The sequence below is a fragment of the Papio anubis genome, chromosome 3, assembly GCF_008728515.1.
Source record: "Papio anubis isolate 15944 chromosome 3, Panubis1.0, whole genome shotgun sequence".
Classification (NCBI taxonomy): domain Eukaryota; kingdom Metazoa; phylum Chordata; class Mammalia; order Primates; family Cercopithecidae; genus Papio; species Papio anubis.
In genome coordinates, this window is record NC_044978.1 from 120,743,038 (window position 1) to 120,765,277 (window position 22,240).

General features: G+C 41.2%; 1 protein-coding gene across 12 annotated transcripts in view; it reads left to right on the plus strand.

The window, feature by feature from the left end:
* Positions 1-22,240, plus strand: part of SEPTIN11 (septin 11) — a 95,245-nt gene that overhangs the window by 38,430 nt on the left and 34,575 nt on the right. For all 12 annotated transcript variants that reach the window (XR_004182785.1, XM_031664526.1, XM_031664530.1 and 9 more), the window contains exons 2-3: positions 13,827-13,941; positions 21,627-21,822. Coding sequence is in view for 11 of the 12 variants with exons in the window: in XM_031664526.1 (XP_031520386.1) it covers positions 13,827-13,941; positions 21,627-21,822 (311 nt within the window). In the remaining variant the exon portion in view is untranslated. The remainder of the gene's footprint in view (positions 1-13,826; positions 13,942-21,626; positions 21,823-22,240) is intronic.

Here is a 22,240-nt window from a genome sequence, read left to right on the forward strand (position 1 = left end):
CCTCAATAACTTATCTCCCTAATAAGACTCAAATTCCTTAAGAATCTTTTGCATTTCCTAGAATTCTTGTTACAAACACAGCACCTAAATATTTGCAGTTTACTTTCGTTATTGGAAGGCTTCCTCCAAAGGCAAAGGGACTCTGGCTAGTCTTGTGGTTAGCTGCCCTTATCAGATTCAGTGTAAAAGGTCTGCCTTGGTAGCCTGAGAAGGATCTAGTTTACTATGCTATTACTAATATCTATCTGTTTTCTCCTGGAGACAGTTAAGCTTTTTTTTTTTTTTTTTTTTGAGCTGAGGAAATGCCAATATTCATTATTATGTCTTGTCCTAAAGTTACACAGGAGAAATAGGGATGTTGAAATAATGTATACTTTGGTAGGCAGAATCCTAAAATGGCCTCAAGATCCCAGCCCCTGGTATACACATTTGGCATAATCTCCAGAACTTGTGAATATCACTCCCACAGGTAGGTTATGTTATGGCACAGCTGTCGTTTAGAAATGGAGATTGACCTGGGTGGACCTTACCTCGTTAAACAGTCCCTTAAAAGGGACCAGACTGTTCCTGAAGAAGGATATTTGAAATGTGAGAGGGACACAAGGGAGATTTTTCATTGCTGACTTTGAAGACAGAGGTGACCTCGTGGCTTGGAACCATCAGAGACTTTTTGGAACTGAGCACAGCCTCTGACAGTGAGTAAGGAGAGAAGGCCCTCAGTCCTACAGCTGCAAGGAATTGAATCTGCCCACATCTGGAATGAGCTTGGAAGAGGGTATTTCCTCAGAGCCTTGAGAGGACAACCTCCTTAGCTTGGCCCACACTTTGACTTCAGCCTTGTGATAACCCACGCAGAAAGTCCAGCTATACCATGCCCAGACTTGTGACCTATGAAACTGACGGCTAATAAACGGATGTTGTTTCAAGACACTAAATTTGTGATAATTTGTTATATGTATATAGAAAACTAGCACATGCCCCACATTTATGTAAACAACCTCTATTCAATCCTGATAGTGTTCATCCAGGGCTGAGATTAAGACACGGTAGAACTCTCAGAGGCCAGGCGCGGTGGCTCATGCCCATAATCCCAGCACTTTGGGAGGCCAAGGCAGGCAGATCACAAGGTCAAGAGTTAAAAACCAGCCTGGCCAACATGGTGAAACCCTGTCTCTACTAAAAATATAAAAATTAGCTGGATGTGGTGGCAGGTGCCTGTAATCCCAGTTACTCAGAGGCTGAGGCAGGAGAATCACTTGAACCCTGGAGGTGAAGGTTGCAGTGAGCCGAGATCGCGCTATTGCACTCTAGCCTGGGCGACAGAGCAATACTCCGTTTCAGGGGGAAAAAAAAAAAAAACTCTTAGGAAGACTTGAGGATTTTGGCCATAATTGTTTAGTAATATTTGTAGAGCAAGACCAGATGTTAATTGGTATGTTTATTTCCTCAATATGTATCATGGTTTTGGTCATTTTTGGTATAATTCCTCAGTTTTCAGGTGCTGGAAATGTGTCACTGGACTCATGTTCTAGGTCAGCCTGGATTAAGAACTGAACATGCTTTGGGAAGAGAAAGCAGCCAGGTTGTGACTGGGGGAAACAGCCCTGGCGCTTTTGTTCATGACTTGCTTGGAACTGTATTGGATTTTTTTTTTTTTCTTTTTTTTCTTCTCCCACAGAGACTGCCATCACATGGCCATTACTGTAACTGAAAATCCCCTGCCTTTTCAGAAAGGCACAGAAATACATGGTATCTTTCAGAAAGGAAGTGGCTAATTTATATCCGGTGATAATGGTGGCATCGGGAAGGAAGCGTCCCATCCATATTTCATTATTTGCTGATGAATGCATTCAGTGAATAGAAATAGATGAACTGAGCCACAATATTTCTCAAACAGGAAATACTGAGGAATGGATGTGTGAATATGAGTAGCACAGGACATAAAAAGTTGAGAAAAAAACTTCCAACTGCTTTGAGCCTCTTAATTCTCTTTGACCTCCTATTTGTCACTGTTTTGAAGATATTCCACAGGATAAAGACAGGACAGGTGGGACAAAAATGACCCAAATAAACAACAGTGAGACAAGTGGGTGGTTTTATACTCTGCAAGAGACATGATATGTCTTAAATGGAACCGGGTTATTTGGGACCCCTTGGACAGCAAGAGGGTTTTGAAATGGTTTGTTACCTCTCCCCCACTTCCCTGTTTGCTTTGCTTATTAGTGTTCCTAGGTGGCTGCTGGGTGAAGGGCTTCTCATCATCTCCGATGTGGGCCAGTGCGAGAGAGCAGCTGCAGCATCTGTTTCTAATCGGGTCATGCCTTTCTAAGTACTTCTTGCCTGCTTGTCACATTGTTTCCCTCCCACCCTGTCTTCCTTGGAGTACTGCAGAATCTGTAAGCGTCCCTGGAATGCACACGTGGACCTTGTCATTCCCAAACAGACTTTCTGCTGGTCAGCACTTTGTAAGGTTCGGCTGTTACAGGCATTAGTCACTTGGGCTCATAGAGAGACTGTGGTCTTTGGAAACTCAAGAATATGTCTTTTTTGTTGTTGTTAATTCTTGGCATCCAGTTAGATTTAACTTCTCAAGAGTTTACGCAGACTTTTAGAAAAACGTTCTGTCTCTAAGAAAACAGTGCTCTTGCTTTGTACAGTTTTTGTATTTTCACACTTGGTGGTGGTTTGCTGAAATGCTGTTTTGCTAGTGATTCCCCTCCTCCCCCTATCCGGGGTTGTAAGCAGCCTCTGGGGCTCTGTTCACTTCAGATACCTGTTTCTGGGGACAGCTTTTCAACAGAGTTTTTCCTAACAGGCATATGAGAAATTTAATTTCTGATGGAATGAGGGTGAAACTCTAGTCCCGGGCAAACCCGCCAGATCTCAGAGGAAATGTGGGCAGTTACCATTTTATCTGAAGGTAGGATGTAGAGACAGAAAAGGGGCTGCAGGTCCAGGTGGAAGAACAAGAACGAATGCAGCATGGTATGTCCAGGCCTGTTAGATTCGGCTTCATCCACAATCAGTGTGAGCTCTTATCTGCAAAGCAGGCCTAAGTGTAATGGAAAGAAGGTGGGCCAGGCACCAGGGTCCTGGGTTCTCCCACACTTCACTCTGTCTCCACCTGCCCCATGCATAAAGAACACCAGTCAAGTAGCCATTGTACCTGTTTCCTTATCTGAAAATGAGAAGGTTGGAGAGTATGACTTCTGTTGAACCAACAACGCACATACAAATTTTGGTGAAGTCGAATGAGGGCAGCGTCGAGAGAAATATCAAAGTCAGTCATTGGATTTCAGGGCTTAGGGATGGAAACCAACTGGTAGTAGAGTGGTTGTAGTTATGTCCAAAGGGCAGAGTGGGAAAAATATGACCAAAAAGGGTGTGGTGGGTGTTATGTTAACAATAAATGTTAGAGGTATACATCTGGGCACAGAGGAGAAAAGCTAACGTGGTACTGATGACTTCAAGTCTTCACTGTCCAATTCAGAGGATAAGGGAGGGTTTAAGCTGATTAACCAGTGGACTTTTTTTCTCCTGCAAGAGGGTGGAGATCTATAACTGCAGATTTTATCAGATGCATGCTAATACATGTTATTCTGGGGGACTTTCTGATACCTTGAAGTAGACGTTGCTGCTATTTGGTATGAAAAAAATAGGAGGACTTGTTTGAATGGAGAATGGGGACAGGCTGAGTTCCACCGAGATGTTGGCTTAGAGCTGCCTGGGCCGTGCTGTACAGCAGGAAGCCCAGCAGAGGGGAGTGGACTGTGGGTCATGACAAGGGAGTTGTTAGCTGATGGTTGGCTACTAAAGTCATGGGCAAGGATGGAGTCACCCAAGAAAAGTGTGTAAAATGAGCTGATGAAAGAGAAATCTGTTAATTAATTCCTACAGCAGCCCTGTGAGAGAATGTATCTTAAAGCCGACAAAACTGAGGCAAAGTTAAATACCCTAGGTCACACAGCTAAACTATGACAGAGGTGCTCTCGTCTTGACTTCACATGTCTGGCACCTTCCACTACACTTTTCCACTTTTCTGATTCCTCCTGTCACTTTCAACATGACTTAGTTCTACTATTAGAAAAATTAAGTTCTCCTATTTTACCCTCTTAACCTACCTGTTAGCTACAATAAATACTGCGGGTTTACCTCCTCAAAAAAAGATATTTGGTGTTATTGTTATTGATGTTCCTGGATTTTAAAAACCTTATATATTTTCTATTACAAAAGTACAATTTTTTTTCTTTTGTAATAATTCAAATGTCACAGAAACAAAACAATCAAAAGGTAATATTTTCCTAAAATCTTACCAGCCCCAAAGAAAACCCCCACACGGCATTAATTTTGTAAGGCTCTGGAAGAGCAAAATGTGTTCGTCTACTGGGAGTCTTTTGGAGAAAGTTACTTAGGGATAGCACTTGGAATTGGGACAATTATTCAGTATTAATCAAGTGCTTTTTTGGTTATATGGTATGTTTTCCAGGGTGGCTCCCTGGGTTTGGCATTCCGAGCTCATCTACCTGGCTTTGTGACCTCGGGGCTGGCCCCTGCATGCTCCTGCTTAGTCTCATCTTCCAGCTGCGCTGCACTGAGAAGTTGTTCTTTCCTTGTATTACCATATGGTTTTTCTCTTAAAAGTTCCCCACTGCCGCCTGGCGCTCTCCGTTCTGCTGCTTGTGTGAGACAATTTCCTTGGGGGTTTTCTTGGCTCTAGGCTTGGGATTTCATGGTATAGATGACAAGCAGAGTAGCAAATGTTGTTCAAATCATCTTTAAAGAATGCAATTCTCATTGGTAATGAGATGGTCCAGACATTTTATATTATGAAAGTTACCCCGGCAATGCTTAGCTTTGAAAGCATCCTGATGCTGGCTTCATAGCTGTGGTTTGGGTCGAAACTTTGCATTCCAGTGTTTTCCCTTTTGCATGAGAACTAAGGGCGTTTCCCATCTTCCCACTAACCTTCTTTTCTTTAAAAGAGAATATAAAACCAATTCAATACTTTCTAGAATGCAGTCAGGTAGCAGTGTGTATCTACAGAAGTGATTAATCAGGGTACTTGAGTAAAACTTATTTTGCGGACAGTTCGTGACTCCAGAATTTCTCCATTCTTCAGATCCTGGGAAGTGGCTGGGGTCAATCAAAGATTTTGTGTGCGAGACAGCATGTTCTTTTCTTTACCTCTCTTCGGCTCAGAGGCATCTGTACTACTGAAATAGGACCTCAGAAAAAGACATGACTTAAGATGAAGGGGTATGTACCTCTTCTCTTTTGCAATTAGGTATTCTGTAAGGAGAAAAGACAGAGCTCAAAGGAGTGTACCGCACATGTCTCCTCTGCCCTCTGCTTTCCCATGATTTCGTCTCAGCTCTCTTTAAAATTGGACATCTGTTCCCTTGAAACCTGAGTCCTGATATTTCTACCTTCTCCCATCAGGCAGTGCTGCTCAGAAAGATTGTTTGTTTTCATCTGAAAATAGGAAACCTGCACATCAGCTGTACACAGGGGCCACCTATTAAATTAATATTCAACAGTGCTTTGGACTAATACACATTTTTACATACTATAGGCTGGTGAATTCACTCAGAGATTGAGTAGTTAATCACATGAGTTATAAGGCGCACAGCGTCCTGTCCTTTGGATAGCTTTATGGTTATGTATTTGTGACTGTTCGATTGACGTCTGTGTGCCCCGTTACCCTGTTTGCTCCGTGAGTTGGGGATGCTTTGTTTTTTCATCATGGTATCCTTAGCATTTAACGCAGTATTCTAATTGGTACTCAATAAATATTTGCTGATGAATGAAAGCATGAATAAAGATTTACTTTTCTTTTTGAGAACAGATGACTAACTTATACAGAGAAGTTATTTCCTAGGTTTTTTGTTTGTTTTTTATTATTGAGACAAAGTATATCACTCTGTCACCCAGGCTGGAGTACAGTGGCACAATCCTGGCTCATTGCAGCCTCTAACTGCTGAGCTCAAGCGATCCTCCTGCCTCAGCCTCCCAAGTAGCTGGGATTACAGGTGTGAGCCCTTGTGCCCAGCCCTAGGTTTTGTTTTGAGGATATAAATCCACTTTTCAAAAATCTTGTGGATGACTGGAGATATGGCCAAACAAAAAGAAATTGCTTTTAAGCAGGGCATTTGTAAAAAGTGGGTACATAACTTTCTTAGCTAATTCATATGTATTGTAGTTAAGCAGAAATGAAAAGTTGAGGTGGAAAACACAGAGGTTATGCACACAGATTTCCATTTGGTTTGGAGTTTCCCAGCATAATTGATAGAAACTCCCTTTCATGGGTCAATTAAAACTTGAGCCATCTTGATCTGGCCAGAGCAAATATGCTACCAGGAATTTTTCACCCTGTGTTGGCTTTCCTTAAGCAAAATGACAGAATTGGATTTATGCATCTCTAACATCCAGATTCAAGAAGCCTTAAATTAGAAAAAACAAAGTACCAGAGACTTTGTTTAGAGGTCATTTGGTTAAATCTCCTCACTTTACAGAGGAGGAAACATAAGCCTGAGGATTAAGTGACTTGGATCAGCATACTTTATTTATCCATAATCTGAGGCGTTGAGAAAAATGTAATCACCATGTCTTATTAATAAAAATCTCCAGCTCTCCACCTGAATACATTAAAAAAAATAAATTTTAAAGAGGAAAATATTTCTAAACTTAAATTGTAATACCTGATTTTAAAGGTAAAAATTAAATATTGCTTTCAAATGGAAATGTAATTTTAATTTGTTTGGATTAAACAATTCAGATATCACCTTGGTAACATGCTCTCTTGCTTCCACCTGCTGATAAGGATCAGAGGCTATGGGCTACCTAACCACATCTACCGAAACACTTCAGTTTTAAAAGTAAACAAAAAAGATATCACTTCAGTTTGAGTATGGTGAATAAAATCCATCTGGGCACACCGAGCTTGTTAATTTCAGTAGACCTAGGGCTGGATTAAAATATAGTCATGTACTGCTTTACAAATGCTCAGTCAACAATGGACCGCATATACAATTGTGGTTCCGTAAGATTGTAAAACTGCACTTTTACTGTACCATTTCTATGTTTAGATATACAAATATTTACCATTGTGTTACAGTTGCCTATAGTATTCAGTACAGTAATATTCTGTACAGGTTTATAGCCAAGGAGCAATAGGCTATGCCATATATCCTAAGTGTGTAGTAGGCTATACCATCTAGGTTTGTGTAAGCGTGTCTGGAGTTTGTTCCTGGCAGTGGGTTTGTGGTCTCGCTGACTTCAAGAATGAAGCCGCGGACCTTCATGGTGAGTGTTATAGCTCTTAAAGGCGGCACAGACCCAAAGAGTGAGCAGCAGCAAGATTTATTGTGAAGAGCAAAAGAACAAAGCTTCCACAGCATGGAAGGGAACCTTAGCGGACTGCCGCTGCTGGCTTGGGTGGCCAGCTTTTATTCCCTTATTTGTCCCCACCATGTTCCCTTTCTGTTGTATCAGAGTGCCCTTTTTTCACCCCTCCCCGTGATTGGCTACTTTTAGACTCCTCCTGATTGGTATGTTTTACAGAGCACTGATTGGTGCATTTTACAATCCTCTTGCTACAGAACACTGATTGGTGCATTTTTACAGAGCACTGATTGATGCATTTTATAATCCTCTTGTTAGCTACAGAGCACTGACTGGTGTGTTTTTACAGAGTGCTGATTGGTACATTTTACAGTTCACCTGCTAGCTACAGAATACTGATTGGTGTGTTTTACAATCCCCTTGTAAGAGGGAAAAGTTCTCCAAGTCCCCACTCGACCCAGGAAGTCCAGCTGGCTTCACCTCTCACAAGTACACTCTAGGATGGAGTCCGCAACCCCCAGGCTGCCGACAGAGACCAGTCCGTGGCCTGTCTGGAACCGGGCTGCCCAGCAGGAGTCAAGTGATGGGCTACCCAATTTTACCGCCTGAGTTCTGCCTCCTTCAGTATTACCGCCTGAGTTCTGCCTCCTTCAGATCAGCTGCAGGCATTCGATTGTCATAGGAGCCGGAGCCCTGTGGTGAACGGCGCATGGGAGAGATCTAGGTTGTGCGTTCCTTATGAGAATCTAATGCCTAAAGATCTGAGGTAGGGCGGTTTCATCCCCAAACCAACCCTGTCTGTGGAAAAATGGTCTTCCACAAACAGGTCCCTGGTGCCACAAAGGTTGGTGACTGCTGCTCTAGGATGTTCACACAAGAACAAAATCACCTACTGGCATGTTTCTCAGGATGTTTCCTCATCACGAAGTGGCACATAACTGCAGAAGCAAAAGTGATGGGGAATCCAGAATTTTTCCCAGCTGGGGAGGATGTGGCTTCTGCTGACTGCTGATTCTGCAAACAGGAATGTGACTCTGTGGCTTTTCCCCCAGCTTTGTAAATGAGTTTTCTCTTTAGGAATGGATTTTCTTCATGCTAGAATTGTCATTCTCTTTTTTTATTTCTTTCTGTTCACTTTGGTTTTATTGTGATTTTACCTTCTTCATTATGTCCGAGAGCTTTGCTGGTCAGCAGCTTCTCCTGGAATGCCTAGCAGCAGTAATAGAACTTCTGATTAATTTCAGATTTTTAAATGATAATTGCCTCTTCCTCCCAACTTACGTAGGTAAAGGAAGTCCAAGTTTCAGAAGACCTATTAAGTGCTAGGCACTCTCATCCGTACCTCCTTATCTCCTCCCAATAACCCTGCCAAGGAGATATGTATGAGAGAGCCTAGCACCTCTTCCTGTTTTTACTGAGGGCAGAACAGAGACTAAAGCAAGTAGAAAGCAAAGCTGGAATTCAAACCCATGTCTGTCTGACTCTAAGCCTTTTGCTGCCCTTCTCTTTTGAAGCAAGATTTGGAATTGTGGGACATATTTTACAGCAGTGCTCAGAATGTAGGTGGTGGCACACATTCTTACATAATTTGTTTTATAATTATCTCAATAATGAAGTCAGCTGAGAATTTTCTTAAAAGCTACCAATTATATACTTCAGGTATACATTCATAAGAAAGTGACCTTTTGGGCATAGATAACATTTATCCAGAAGGGTTCTGCAAGCTGGGCTTTTGTTTCACTGATAAGATTTGGGGAACTTTAGCCTTCCTAAAAGGTATCCCCTTAATTTCCCTAGCCAAAAACTACTTCTTCTCCATGCCTTCCCATAGTTGAGGCCATGGTATTGATGGCTTTTATCCTTCATAGTCCTACATTTACATCTGTCCTAGCTCTACTATTACATTGTAAAACCTCTTAAGGGTCGGAACTGCAGTGTTGATCAATGAATAATAAAAATAACATATTTTAGCTTTCTTAGTGCTTTCAGCAGTGGGTATTTTTGAATAAACAAATAAATAATTGTATCTAAGAGGATATGTTCTGAAAAGAGAAAAGTGAAATTGTCAAGTGAAAAACAAGTTTATTTTATACCATAAAGGTTGGTCATAATCCATTTCAAGATGGAGTGGGCTGTAGAAATTACCTAGTTACAAAGCGTCACTAGGCAGATTAGCAAATGGAGGGCTAAATCAATTCAGTCTTATGCTTACTTAGTGGTTCTGTGTTGGCACTATCTTTTCAGAAATGGTTAAAACTAAGCATTATATTATGGGTTTCATATGCCATCACTACAAAAATCAAAGTTTGGTCTTGGCATTGCCAGGATCAGTGAAAATATACTTGGAGCTACTTTGCCAGTTTTAATTCTCAATTTCCATCTCTTATGGTTGCCAAAGAATCATGGTTTTCAGAGAGTATTTTTTTCCTTCTATTTTAATATATTGGATTTTTATAACAGCTGAAATCACTGTACTCTCTGGGGCTACCTGGGAACTTAATAAATCATCATGAGATAACAATGACTGTTCGGCAGCTCTGGAACCTGACTTCCTGGGTTCCAATTTCAGCACCTTGACTTTACTAGTTGGGAAACGTTGGGCAAGTTACTAAATGGTGCCTCTGTTTTCTCATCTGTAAATTGAGTTTGGGTAATAATGTAACTAATTTATAGAATTGTTAAGAGAGAGAAGTTAGGGCTTTCTGGAGCATTGGAAATGGTCAATAAATGTTAGCTGTTATTATCATGATGGAATTCCAAATAGCTTGAGCCGCTTTTCAATCAGTATTTTCCTTTTAGTGGTCAGAAGAATGTTTAGTGAATTTTTCCCCAAGATTTCATAATAAAGACAATGATGGAGGTAGAATTTTATTGGGATCTGGAAGATTTGGATATGTAAACACTGGCTGTAAGGCCCTTTCACATAGAGGAAATAATGTGACTAAATTCTGATGGGAAGAAACCTGGGTTTGTCCCAAGAACAGGGGCCATTTAATTTAACTGCAGTATAAGGTGCTCCCTGGGGAGAAGTGGGAGATTCAGTAGGAATGGAGATTTGGGGTTAGCCCGTGGGGCCCTGAAATGACAGGCCAACGAGTTTGGATTGGGACCTTGAGTACCAAGATCCCCTTGACGGGAAGGTGGAGGGAGGAAGTATTAGAGAGGGTGACATCAAGTCAGGGAGGCTAGCTGGGAGGCTGTTGAATTAGTAGGAATAGAAATGTGGAGGATGTAGTACTGATAAGACTTCAGAGTTGATGGTGGGAGGGGAGGTGGTCTCAAGCATGGCTAAGTACTGTTAACAGCAATAGGGAACTCTGGAGAACGGGCGACTTTGGGATAGAGGAATATGATTTCAGTGTCATAAACATCAAGTTTGAAGTACAGATGGGACAACCCAAGAGAAGTGTTCCTCTGATAGAAATTCAGAACTGGATGCCAAGCAGAGTTCAATATTAGAGATAAATTCAGAGTCATTTCCCGATGCATTAGTGTTAACAACATGGAATATATGCAGTTCCCTGAAACTGGGCCTGGAGACTCAAAAAAGACCCCACAACCCTTGGCTTGTGGCAGCTAAGGGAAGAGCTATAAAATGCTGGACTGGAGGAATCCGGTTCAGCTGCTGTGCTGGAGGCACTGGGTCAGGTGCTCAGAGCTGCCCTGTGCAAGTCCTCCAGTGCCGTTCTCTCCAGTTTTTAAGCCTGTTCGTAAACCAGAGGAGGAACCTCTTTTTCCCTTTCCCCCATCACATACTGATGGGCATTGACTCTCAGGTTTCCTTTAATACTGGGCAGAGAATTAGGCTCAAATTAAGAAATGTAAAAACTGTATTATAAAATTTACATATTCTATATTACAGTGTTAGAAGACAGACTCTAAAGATACAACTTCAAATTTCAAAAATGTCAAGACCAAACTGTTTTATAACCCTTCATTTTGTATGTGGTTTTCAATGGGTATAAAAATACTTAGTGGGTGTGTGGGTGGCTTCTCGTGTTTTGGAAACGGTGAGAATATGAGATGCTGAGCTTTGGGTTCTAGGATGAGAGCTATAATTACTAACTCTGATTCTTTCCCAGGATTGGTTCATAGGTGGATATCTGGTATCTAAAAACCCAGCAATCCAGAATCCAGAGCAATAAACCATTCTCCCCTCCCCCTGAAATTAAAAGAATTATGTGGCGGTGGAGAGAGGGAATGTGGGATGATGGTTCTGCCCTGCGTTGTCTCTTTCATACCATTCACGAATGGTTGAAGTCAGTGATGCAGCAGAAATGAAGGCTGGTGCCATGGCTTCTCCTAGCCTGATACACAATAGCTACCGCACAGCTCGGTGGAAAGCATTCTAAAAATAACCCAGGACTCATTTCAAACCCTCCTCCTCCCCCAAGTCTTGGCGGATGTGGTAAACACCCTAAAAATACCTGCTGTCTGAACCTTTGAGGTATCTAAAGAGGAAGGGGCAGGTACAAGGATTGGGGCTGGAAGAAGTACAGCATTGTTGGAAGGCTGGCCCAGCTACAAGGACTGCTGCCCACTGGGGCCTGCCTTCGAAGCTGTTTGGTGAGCTGCCTACCATACCATCCTGTTCAAGGATAAGTGCCTACTCTTGAGTCTCATATTCACTGTTGGCAGGTTTCAAGGAAACTATTCATAGACTAGACATCTGTTGTCTGTCCCATTGACCTCAAATCTGCAGCTGCCACCATGGTATTCAGGCAGTGTGGTGGCTTTTAGTCTTATTTCACAGAATCAGAATTTTAGAGCTGATATGGACTTTAGACATTGTATTATTAATAGAACCATTGAAGTCCTTTAAAATCACTGCATTTCTGGAGTCACATTTCTGTGCCTATATGGTGACCACAAACATTTGAAATGGGGTCTTAGTCCTTGCTTATTAAAAGAAATCACCCTCACCCTCACGATTATGTAACATAAAAATAGGATGATGAAAACCAGTACTTTGAAAACATTGACTAAGTGATCCTGTGCAAAGCTTTCTTCTTTTTTTTTTTTTTAAATAAAATGGAACTTTGAAGCTGGGAGTGGTGGCACATGCCTGTAGTCATAGCTACTTGGGAGGCTAAAGCTGGAGGATCACTTGAGCCCAGGAGTTTGAGGCTGCAGTGAGCTATCATCACGCCACTGCACTCCAGCCTGAGTGACAGTGCAACCCTGTCTCTAAAAAAATAAAAATGGCTGAGCGTGGTGGCTCACGCCTGTAATCCCAGCACTTTGGGAGGCCAAGGCGGGCGGATCACCAGGTCAGGAGTTTGATACCAGCCTGGCCAACATGATGAAACCCCGTCTCTACTAAAAATACAAAAATTAGCTGGGCCTGGTGGTACGTGCCTGTAATCCCAGCTACTCGGGAGGCTGAGGCACTAGAATTGCTTGAACCTAGGAGGCAGATGTTGCAGTGAACTGAGATCGTGCCACTACACTCCAGCCTGGCGACAGAGTGAGACTCCATCTCAAAATAAATAAATAAATAAATACAAAAACAAATAATATAAAAATGGAGCTTTGAGGATCATTTTCTCACCTGGACTCCAATATTTTGAGTATAAAGTTCATTGACAACACAGCCAGAATACCAGGAGTCGTGTCTCCAAGGAGAAGACTTTCAGTATCTAATTTCTGAAATTGCAAACCATAACCATGATATTATAACTGAGGGACTGTAGCTGATCTCTGCATCTTGCGAAAAAAGGGTTTCACAGATTATCTCTAGCACCCACGGGACACATTCAAAGTTGTGGGGGCAGCCAGTACCATTTGATATAACAGCATAAATCACCCAACAATTTTATTTTAGCTTCCAGCTATATCCTGTGTGATTTTTAAATGTATGATAACTACCTTACCCCAGTCTCCATTGGTAAACTCTGCAAAAGTCCAGCAGTTACAGAATCTCTGCTAACTCAAGAAACCTGTGAAACTAATGGAGGAGAGGAAACCAGCTCATGTGCTGAGAAGTTTTAAATATGTTGCATTTATGGTGGGTAGAGCATTGTCATCATTGTAAGGAGTATGTATCCTCCACCGTGAGCTTTTCAAATTCTTTGGTATCTGGAAGAATGTTAAATATGTTTTCACTGTGAGCTGACAGTAAATTGAAAGCTTTTCTTGGATAATGAAAGTGATCAAAATGGCTGGAGGCTTTTGTGTTTTTTTGGTCACTTAATGCATATCTGAAATAGTCACCTTTAGAAGCTCAAATTTCCCTGGACCAGTACACTTGTAACAAGAAGTGAGATACCCAGGGAGATGGTCTGCTTTGGGAAACTGTGATTTTGTGGAAAGAGCATGGCTTTGGAGTTGTTAGTGCCCTCAGCTGTGTAGAAGCCAAGGCGGCTGTGGGGGTCTATTTCCATGTATGTCAAGGGAAGAAGAGGAGAGAATGTAATGTTTGTGATGTGTGATATCCAGGTGGCATGGTTCATGGACATTCAAATCTTTCTCCCCTGAAATTCCAGAATGAAGAGCTTCGAAACTTGTCTTTGTCTGGCCATGTGGGATTTGACAGCCTCCCTGACCAGCTGGTCAACAAGTCTACTTCTCAAGGATTCTGTTTCAACATCCTTTGTGTTGGTAAGTTATTCATCACCCTCGCAGCAAGAAGTTTGATCCTTAGATATTGACAGGTGACTGTCGGAGAGACATGCTTCAGTGAAATAAGAATGACATGTTTATTCTCTTTTTTTTTCATCAGTAAAGCAAGGCAAAATATCTGCCTTATACATGTCACAAGTTATAAAGATTGAGAGCTGTATTTAGGTAAATGCATTGTATGTTTTGTCATGTTACTCAGATTACTATTAGTATTTCTGTCACACAGTCAAGCAACCGATCATTACAATATCGTTAAGATCCCTTAAACATTTTACTTTGGACTAGGCCTCTGCCTTGGTATTTTTCTTCACTCCTCTAGCCATATCTTTTTTTTTTTTTTTTTTTGAGGAGTCTTGCCCTGTTGCCCAGGCTGGAGTGCCGTGGGGCGATCTCGGCTCACTGCAGCCTCTGCCTCCTGGGTTCAAGCAATTCTCCTGCCTCAACCTCCTGAGTAGCTGGGATTACAGGTGCCCACCACCATGACCGGCTAATTTTTTGTATGCCTTATCCTTTTTGGACTAAGAAGAGGAAGGTGGAAAAGAAGGGGGATAAAGAAAATCAAAATATAAATTTCCTATTAGTTTGAAGGAGAAATGTGCGTGGAACAGATAATGGCTATTGCTCTCTCCCCCATCACGCCTGATGAATGGCAGGTGAAACAGCAGTGAAGTGGTTTGGTCCATATTGTTCTGTTGGCATTGTCCTCTGGGCATTTCCCTCTGAGACATCACTTTGAGACAGATCAAAGAATTCTGTATGTAGCCAAGTGGACTGTCTTTTCCCTAAGCTTGGCAGAATGTGTCAGACTTACTTTTCTTGTCCAAGTAAAGCGAAGAGAATTTAGAAAAGGTGTGTGTTCAGTGTGAGAACCATCATTTGCTTATTTGTCAGTTATGGAAGTTGGGGGGAGTGCAGATATTTTTCTTTTTTAAAAACTTCTTGAACCTCTTGATGACTCGACTGCATGTAGCCTCTGCACTGGGCATTCATTAGTAGAAAGTCACAATTGGCGGGCACGCTAGACCAACTTGCTCCCTGGCATTTTATCTTAAGCACTGGATAAGAGAAGGACTAGAGAGAAACATGGCCACAGCAGCCAACTCTCATCTCATGCTTTCCCCTTTTCCCTACATGAAGCCTTTTAAAATTCAGCAGGAGACCTCCCGAATGGCAGCTAGTTCTACAGAGTGGCATGAATGGGTTGTCCTTTCTCTCATGATAAATGCTTATTGCAGAGCAGGGCAATTCTTCATTAGCATAGCAATTTGTTGGCGATTTGTTGGTTTTCTATTGAAAAGTATGCTAAATTGTAATCCCAGGCCAATTACTCTTCTGGCTTCTCTTCAGTACCTCCCCAGCCCTGTCTCCAAAATCAGTTCTAAGAACCTGTCTGAGAGTCCTGTCCTGGCTCTTGCAGGGGATGGTAGGGGAAAGCCTTCCGGTGGGATCCTGGTTTAACTGGGTATGTGGTGTGCAGTGGGGTGTGTTGGCTCAGGGGCTGACTCCTTGTGTTAAATAAGACAATTTGGATGCTGAATTCCTCAGAGGCCAAATCGATGCTGCCCTGTTAGACGTGTAAAGCAGCCCTATTTGGAGTCTCCTGGGTGGGTTACAATACCTGTGATTCTTAGATTTTTGTCAGGTTCTGTTCTTAAACATGTTTAAAATTAGTTTTTCAAACTAATGAACATAGTATATATTTTTTGTTTAAAATGTTATAAAATACTTCCCTTTCATCTCCCACTCCCATTTCCATTTCACAGAGATAACACTGTGGGATCCTTCTAGAAACTTTTGACATGTTTCTGTGTTAGGAAATTGCTTTTGGTGGCTTACAGTTCTGTAGGTAGGAGTCCAGTATGGGTCCGCAGGGCTGCATTCCTTCCTGGAACCTTTAGGGAGAGTGCATGCCTTCTCCAGCTTCTGGAAACTGCCTGCATTCCTTGGCTCTTGGCTCCTTCCATCCATTCTCAAAGCCAGTCACATCGCATCGCTCTCCTAGTATTTTTGTGTCAGAAAATTTTCCACAGAGAATTGCAGAAATCCAGCTTAAATCCAGTTAAGACTCTCCCCCACCCTCCAACACACACTGAAAAGGTAATTGGGTAATTAAGAGCAGCTGGCTCCAGGAGTTCAAAGAGCCCTGTCAGGCCTCTTTCTCTGGTTCTTGATCCTGCTTGCTTCTGCTTGCTTCACATTCAGGCATTTTCCTCACGACAGCAGCCTGGCTCCGGCAGCATCACCAGCCTAGCAACCTCAGGGGAAGGAACAAGGCATTCCTGACACGTCTCACCCAACAGTCAGGATTTCACTGATTGGCCAGGACTCAGTCACACGCTCGGCCTGCGGGGAAGATGGGGTCAGTTCACTCCAAAACATACGAGGTTCCCCATAGGCAAGAAGACAGGATCAGAAAGGAGATAGGGCTTGGAAGAGACACATACTGGACAGATAAAAACAGCTTTCTCACAGTTATGTAGGTGCTTTCTTGTTTTGCTTTTACACAAATGAGATCATGCAGTTCATCTTGTGCATTTTCCTCTTTTCAGTCTACAAGAAGTCCTGGATATCCTTCGTTGTCAGCATATCTAACTCTCCAGGTCGTTTTCCATAACCCTTTGGAGCCCCTTGTTTGGGGCTAGCATGAGCTCTTTGGGAGATAAGAGTGTCAGCATTAAATATCATCCTCAGAAAGTTGAATATCAAATCCCTTTGCCATAGATATTTTATGGCATAATATCTTTATAAGAAAAAACTTACTGTCAATCAATGGTCCATCTATTTTTAAAGTAAGAGTCTATAAAAAGTAGATCAAAATATTTGGACAGCCGCATAGAGGAGTAGGTGTTATATTTAACTTAAGAGCATCCATGGTAATTTTTCCTCCTTACTTACTCCTTCTTACTGCCCATTTGTTTATTTTGCACAGTATTCACATGTGATACTTATAGCGTGAATTTACTTGTGATAAATATGGGAGGGAATTAAGGATAAAAAAATAAAGTTATGATCCCAGTAAGGAAAATTTTTACCAAAAAGGTCTCAGAATTGTAATTTTGTTTTGTGGCATGAGCCTGTAGTTTGAAAGAATGCACAGGAAATAAACCAGAGCAGAAAATGGTCCTGGCATGAACTAAGTCTAGTTTCAGAGATACTGAATTAAACGTCTGCTGCTAGAACCCATCTCTGTTGGTCCTGGGAAGGCACGTAAGAGAGGAAGTATAGTTTTCATTTCACTGGGAAGAGAATTCTGATGTTAAATGAGATAACAGAACACCCAGGAGTTCATCATTCCCCCACTGTCTGTTTTGCCACAACACACCTAAATCACTCCTGAAGCTACATTTTAGTTTAAATAAAGCCTTTCATGTTTTACCCATGCTGTAATTCTCCACAGAATCTAAATTAGATCTAAATTAGCATTTAGCCTTTTTCTATAATTTTAAATTTGTATATCTTTCTCATCCATTTTCCTAAATGATACTAACTCTAGGAAAAAAACCTCATCAACATTGATCCAGCTGTCTGTTTCTTGTGAACATACAACGGTGAATAAGATACTGTAACATCTCTGCTTTTGAAGAAGAGCCAATTTGATAGTAGAGTCAAAATAAATTAGTAATACATTTTGAAACAGAAAATGTTTCCACAATTCAACCTTAATTGTTTTGAGGGGATGAGAGAACAGGAATTGAAAACAGGTAAGTGAAGTGTAAGGCCATCTTAGCCAAGGTATAGTGTCAACATAAATTGTGGAAATTTACAATCAAATCTTAAACATTTTTATCCCATCTTGTTTTCCAGGAAAGGATGTAAATGGCTTATAGGGTAAAATAAATAAAGACAAAATTAACCCTAGAAAATAAAGGTGAAGCCAGGGATAGAATCAGAACTCAAAGTGCGCCATCAGGCCTGCCTATAGCAATTAATTGATGAAGTATTACATTTACATTTTTCTCTCAGCTTAGTGGTCAGAGCATGGAGAAAACTATTAATTCACTCATTCATTTAGCAGATATTTAATGAGCATGTGTTATATGCTAAACACAAGCAAAAAGTTTAACATACGACAGATTTATAGTATCTATAAAGTAAAAACAAAATGATTGCTCCGGATGAAACACAGCTTTACCTGGAAAAATTTCTCGATGGATTTTCAGAAAAGAGATTTGGTGTATGTAGTGGTCTGGGTTCCTGGGCATCCTCTAAGTCAGTGCAGTTGTTTAATGAAATGCCGGGTGCCACATGCTGGCTCATCTTATGCCAGAGATTGTTTCATCAAAGGTGATTCTATGAGGAACAAGAACAACGCAACTTAGGTATGTAGCTTTCTGACTCTCTGATTCCATCCAAGAGTAAAATCTAGAATATTTAGGGAAGGCAGGCAGATCCCCATGCACAGTTACTTACCCAAGTAGCCAGTCTTGGCAATTAGAGTAAAAGAGCTGAATCACAGATCAACAATTTGTTCAATCTACAGTTATCTTCTAATTAATAATACAATCCCTCTGTTTTTCCCTTGCCTTGTTCACCTTAGAGCTCGTGGGTTAAATAAGCCTGAGAATAGAATGGAAGAGGTAGGACTGCCTTCCCCCTAGCATTGGCAGGAACAGGAAAAACAGAAGCCCCAGATAGCACTTCAATAGGGTCTCTAATTACTGTAACAATAAAGTGGTTAGGCAGATGAATTTATGATAGAATAAACAACAGACTCTGAAAAAATCTACCACAGTGGCATATCTCTGTATAAATCACCACCATGATCATTTTTGTTTTCTATTAACTTTTTTTTTTTTTTTTTTAAGATGGGGTCTCTCACTCTATCGCCCAGGCTGGAGTGCAGTGGTGTGATCTCTGCTGACTGCAACCTCCGCCTCTCAGGTTCAAGGGATTCTCCTGCCTCAGCCTTCCGAGTAGCTGGGATTACAGGCGCCCACCAGCACACCTGGCTAATTTTTGTATTTTTAGTAGAGATGGGGTTTCACCATGTAGGCCAGGATGGTCTCGAACTCCTGACCTCAGGTGATCCACCTGCCTCAGTCTCCCAAAGTGTTGAGATTACAGGCATGAGCCACCGTGCCCAGCCTGCAATTAACTTTTAATAAATGTCTCCTTTGTGCCAGGCAGTCTGCTAGGGAGTTTTGAAATACTTTAGTGTTAGTCATTGATTTTTCTGAAAATATTGTTATGGTTGTTTGGTTTGAATTGGAACCTGTGCCTGGTAGGCTTTTAGTTATTCAGTTAGAAAGAAATTTTTGTCTTATGGGTCCTCAAAAGTATAGATGAGATTCCGCTTAGAAAGATTAGAGAGAAGCCTCAAAAACGAATCCCAGTGCTTCAGGAGGCCAAGCAGGAGAAATGCTTGAGTCCAGGAGTCTGAGACTAACATGGGGAACACAGTGAGACCCTGTCTGTTAAAGAAAATAAGCTAATGCATTGAAAAACTTCCCTAGTTCTTCTGGAGTTCCTTTTCTTCCAAAAGCTGTCATTTCCTGCTGAACTGCTTTTGGTGAATCACACTGCTGCTGGAGTTGCCGTGTCTAATTACAGCTCTTAAAAGCACAGAGCATAGAAATGGAAAGCAAAGCACACCAAAGTTTAGAGGAACAGTGGTTTTTTTCAACCCATTGATTAACCCTGTGCTATAAGTAGGGCCTGGTATGCTAATTGTTTGTAATTTCCACCTTAATGTAAATGATAATTAAAATTACCAGGCCTTTAAAAAAAAAGTATGGTGTTCCTGATTCACATGGGTGCTTAAGTAATTTTCAACCTAGTAAAATAAGATGATAATTTCAATCTTGTCCAGGTAACCTAGAGTCCTTGCCATGTAATTGAAGTCTTTATTGCTATTCTTAGGGAAGAAGATGAAAGTTAAGTAGGTCACTTTCTACTGACAGAGCCTTTCCCATAAAGGGGAAACTTTTATATGGCAGATCTGCTTTTGTACCTTTTTTGTTCTAAAAATAGGTAAATCCTGAAAAGAAGTTGGCTCTGCTTGAGAATGTTACACTTGTAGCATGTACTTAAAATGACTCAAGTACCTTCAGTATCAACTACTAGTGAGAACCCTGTTTTATTTCTGTATCCACTACACAGTACTTTGTTTTGCTCAAAGCTAATTTGTTAAGCCATGGATGGTGAGTATTAACTTGTTAAACTCTTTCAGGTTAGGGAGCAGAGACTGGTTTTATATTGCTTTTATGGAGGGTTTTTTTTTGGTAAGACTATTCAGGAAAGTAAAGAAGACAGGAAACCGTCTCAACCGCTACACAACCAGACCCCATAGAAATCTGGAATGACATTTAGGATGTTACAGAAGTGCAAACAGGTGTCAGTGTCTGTTTTCGTTCATTACTTCATCCCTGCACCTATGCTTGTCACACAGTGAGCACCCAAGCATTAATTTCATGATGGATTTCCAGTACTCTACGCCATCTATCTGCTCTTTCCTGTATTCCCAGCCCACATTCTGTCTGCAGCATGGCTTCCGTTTACTTACAGCCTTTGCTGCCTCATGGCTTCTGCTTACTTACCTCTCTTTGTATATCGTTTCTTTTTCATGCCTTCACACTGTGTGGAGATTGCATGTATCTCATTCAAACACCCAAAGAGAAAAATTGTGATTAGATAGGCCACTCTCCAATGTGGAGCCCCAGCTCATAGTGAAATGATTGCGCTTCCGTGGTTGCCTTTAGGTCAGGACCTAGCCATGGTCTAGTTGTCTGTGGCCAACTAGCAGGGTCATGGGTGTAAAGGATGGTCTTGCTTATAAGGGGAAAGCAGTTGTGACAAACACTTAGAATGTTGTTCCCATAATAATAAATTAGAGTCTGACTGGTATTATTCAGTCATGTTCTAGACCAGATTCTAAGATGTGGGAGACCACCCCATCAGGCTGATTTCTTGAATTCTCAGAACTTGGCACAGAACTTGTACATAGTAAGCACTGGAAAAATACTGGCTGAATGAAGCCTGACTAAAGAGGAAATTCTATGATCTTAGATGTTCAGGGACACAACAGGAAAGGTTAAAGAGTAAGATGAATGTACTTGGCCAACTTTTACCCTATAAGTGAATCATCATGGTTAGAGGCAAGCCATATAAGGCTTTTCTAATCAGAGAAAGTTCAAATCCAGAAAGACTTCGTCCTCCTTCACTTTTGTATTATGTTGGAAAGCATATGACACAGTATCATATTGGTGTTGAATTAACTGATCTTTTAGGTAATTCAGTGTAAATGGAATCACTTGTTTCAAGTAACAGAAATTCAACAGTATAGTCTTTTATCCCTTAAGTAATATAGTTTTATACTCTGACATTTAGGAGAGAAAGAGGTAAAGTTCATGTTCTTGTAATATACAACCTGAGCATGGGCAAACTTGCAAGTACAATTTTTCTATCCAGAGGTAAAGAAGAATCTCTTGATCTGTAAATTTGAAATCCTGTCTGCTAAATAGTTTCTGAAATTCATTGAGGCATTTTTAGAAAGGTATTCCATAGATTACACATAGAAAGAATTATCTCTTCACAGTGGCATTTCCGGTGACAATTTTTCTTTTTTAAACTTTATAATCATGACTAATGAAAAAAATACTGATGAACTGAACTCATGTCTGAAAGACATTGACACATTCTCTAATTTTTCTTTTGTGGTTACATAGGTGAGACAGGCATTGGCAAATCCACGTTAATGGACACTTTGTTCAACACCAAATTTGAAAGTGACCCAGCTACTCACAATGAACCAGGTGTTCGGTTAAAAGCCAGAAGTTATGAGCTTCAGGAGAGCAATGTACGGCTGAAGTTAACCATCGTTGACACCGTGGGATTTGGAGACCAGATAAATAAAGATGACAGGTACATCTTGGGATTTTGGGGAGACATAAATGGATGAGGAGATAGCAGGATCCATCCCAGGTAAATTTAAAGGCCAAATGTTTTGGGGGTTTTTTAGTTGTGGGGCTTGGTCCTCTATTGCCTAAAAGGTGTGATATTCTTGTCCTCTGAGAATTTTTCTGAGAATGTTCTTCCTTGAGGTCAGAATCAGACATCAAAATTGATCCCAGCTAGTAGGAGCAGAAGGGAGATTTATTAGAGGGATTAAATTAGCTTACAGCATCTTTCCACAAAGGCCATGAAACTAGGTTTTGGGCTTTCCTACCAGGAAAAGCAATCTAGAGAAACACCCAGCCACCCCACAGAACAGTTTTAGCAGAAACCCCAGCCATCAATCACTTCATACTGCTTGGGAAGCCAGCACACTAGAGTGGGGAGG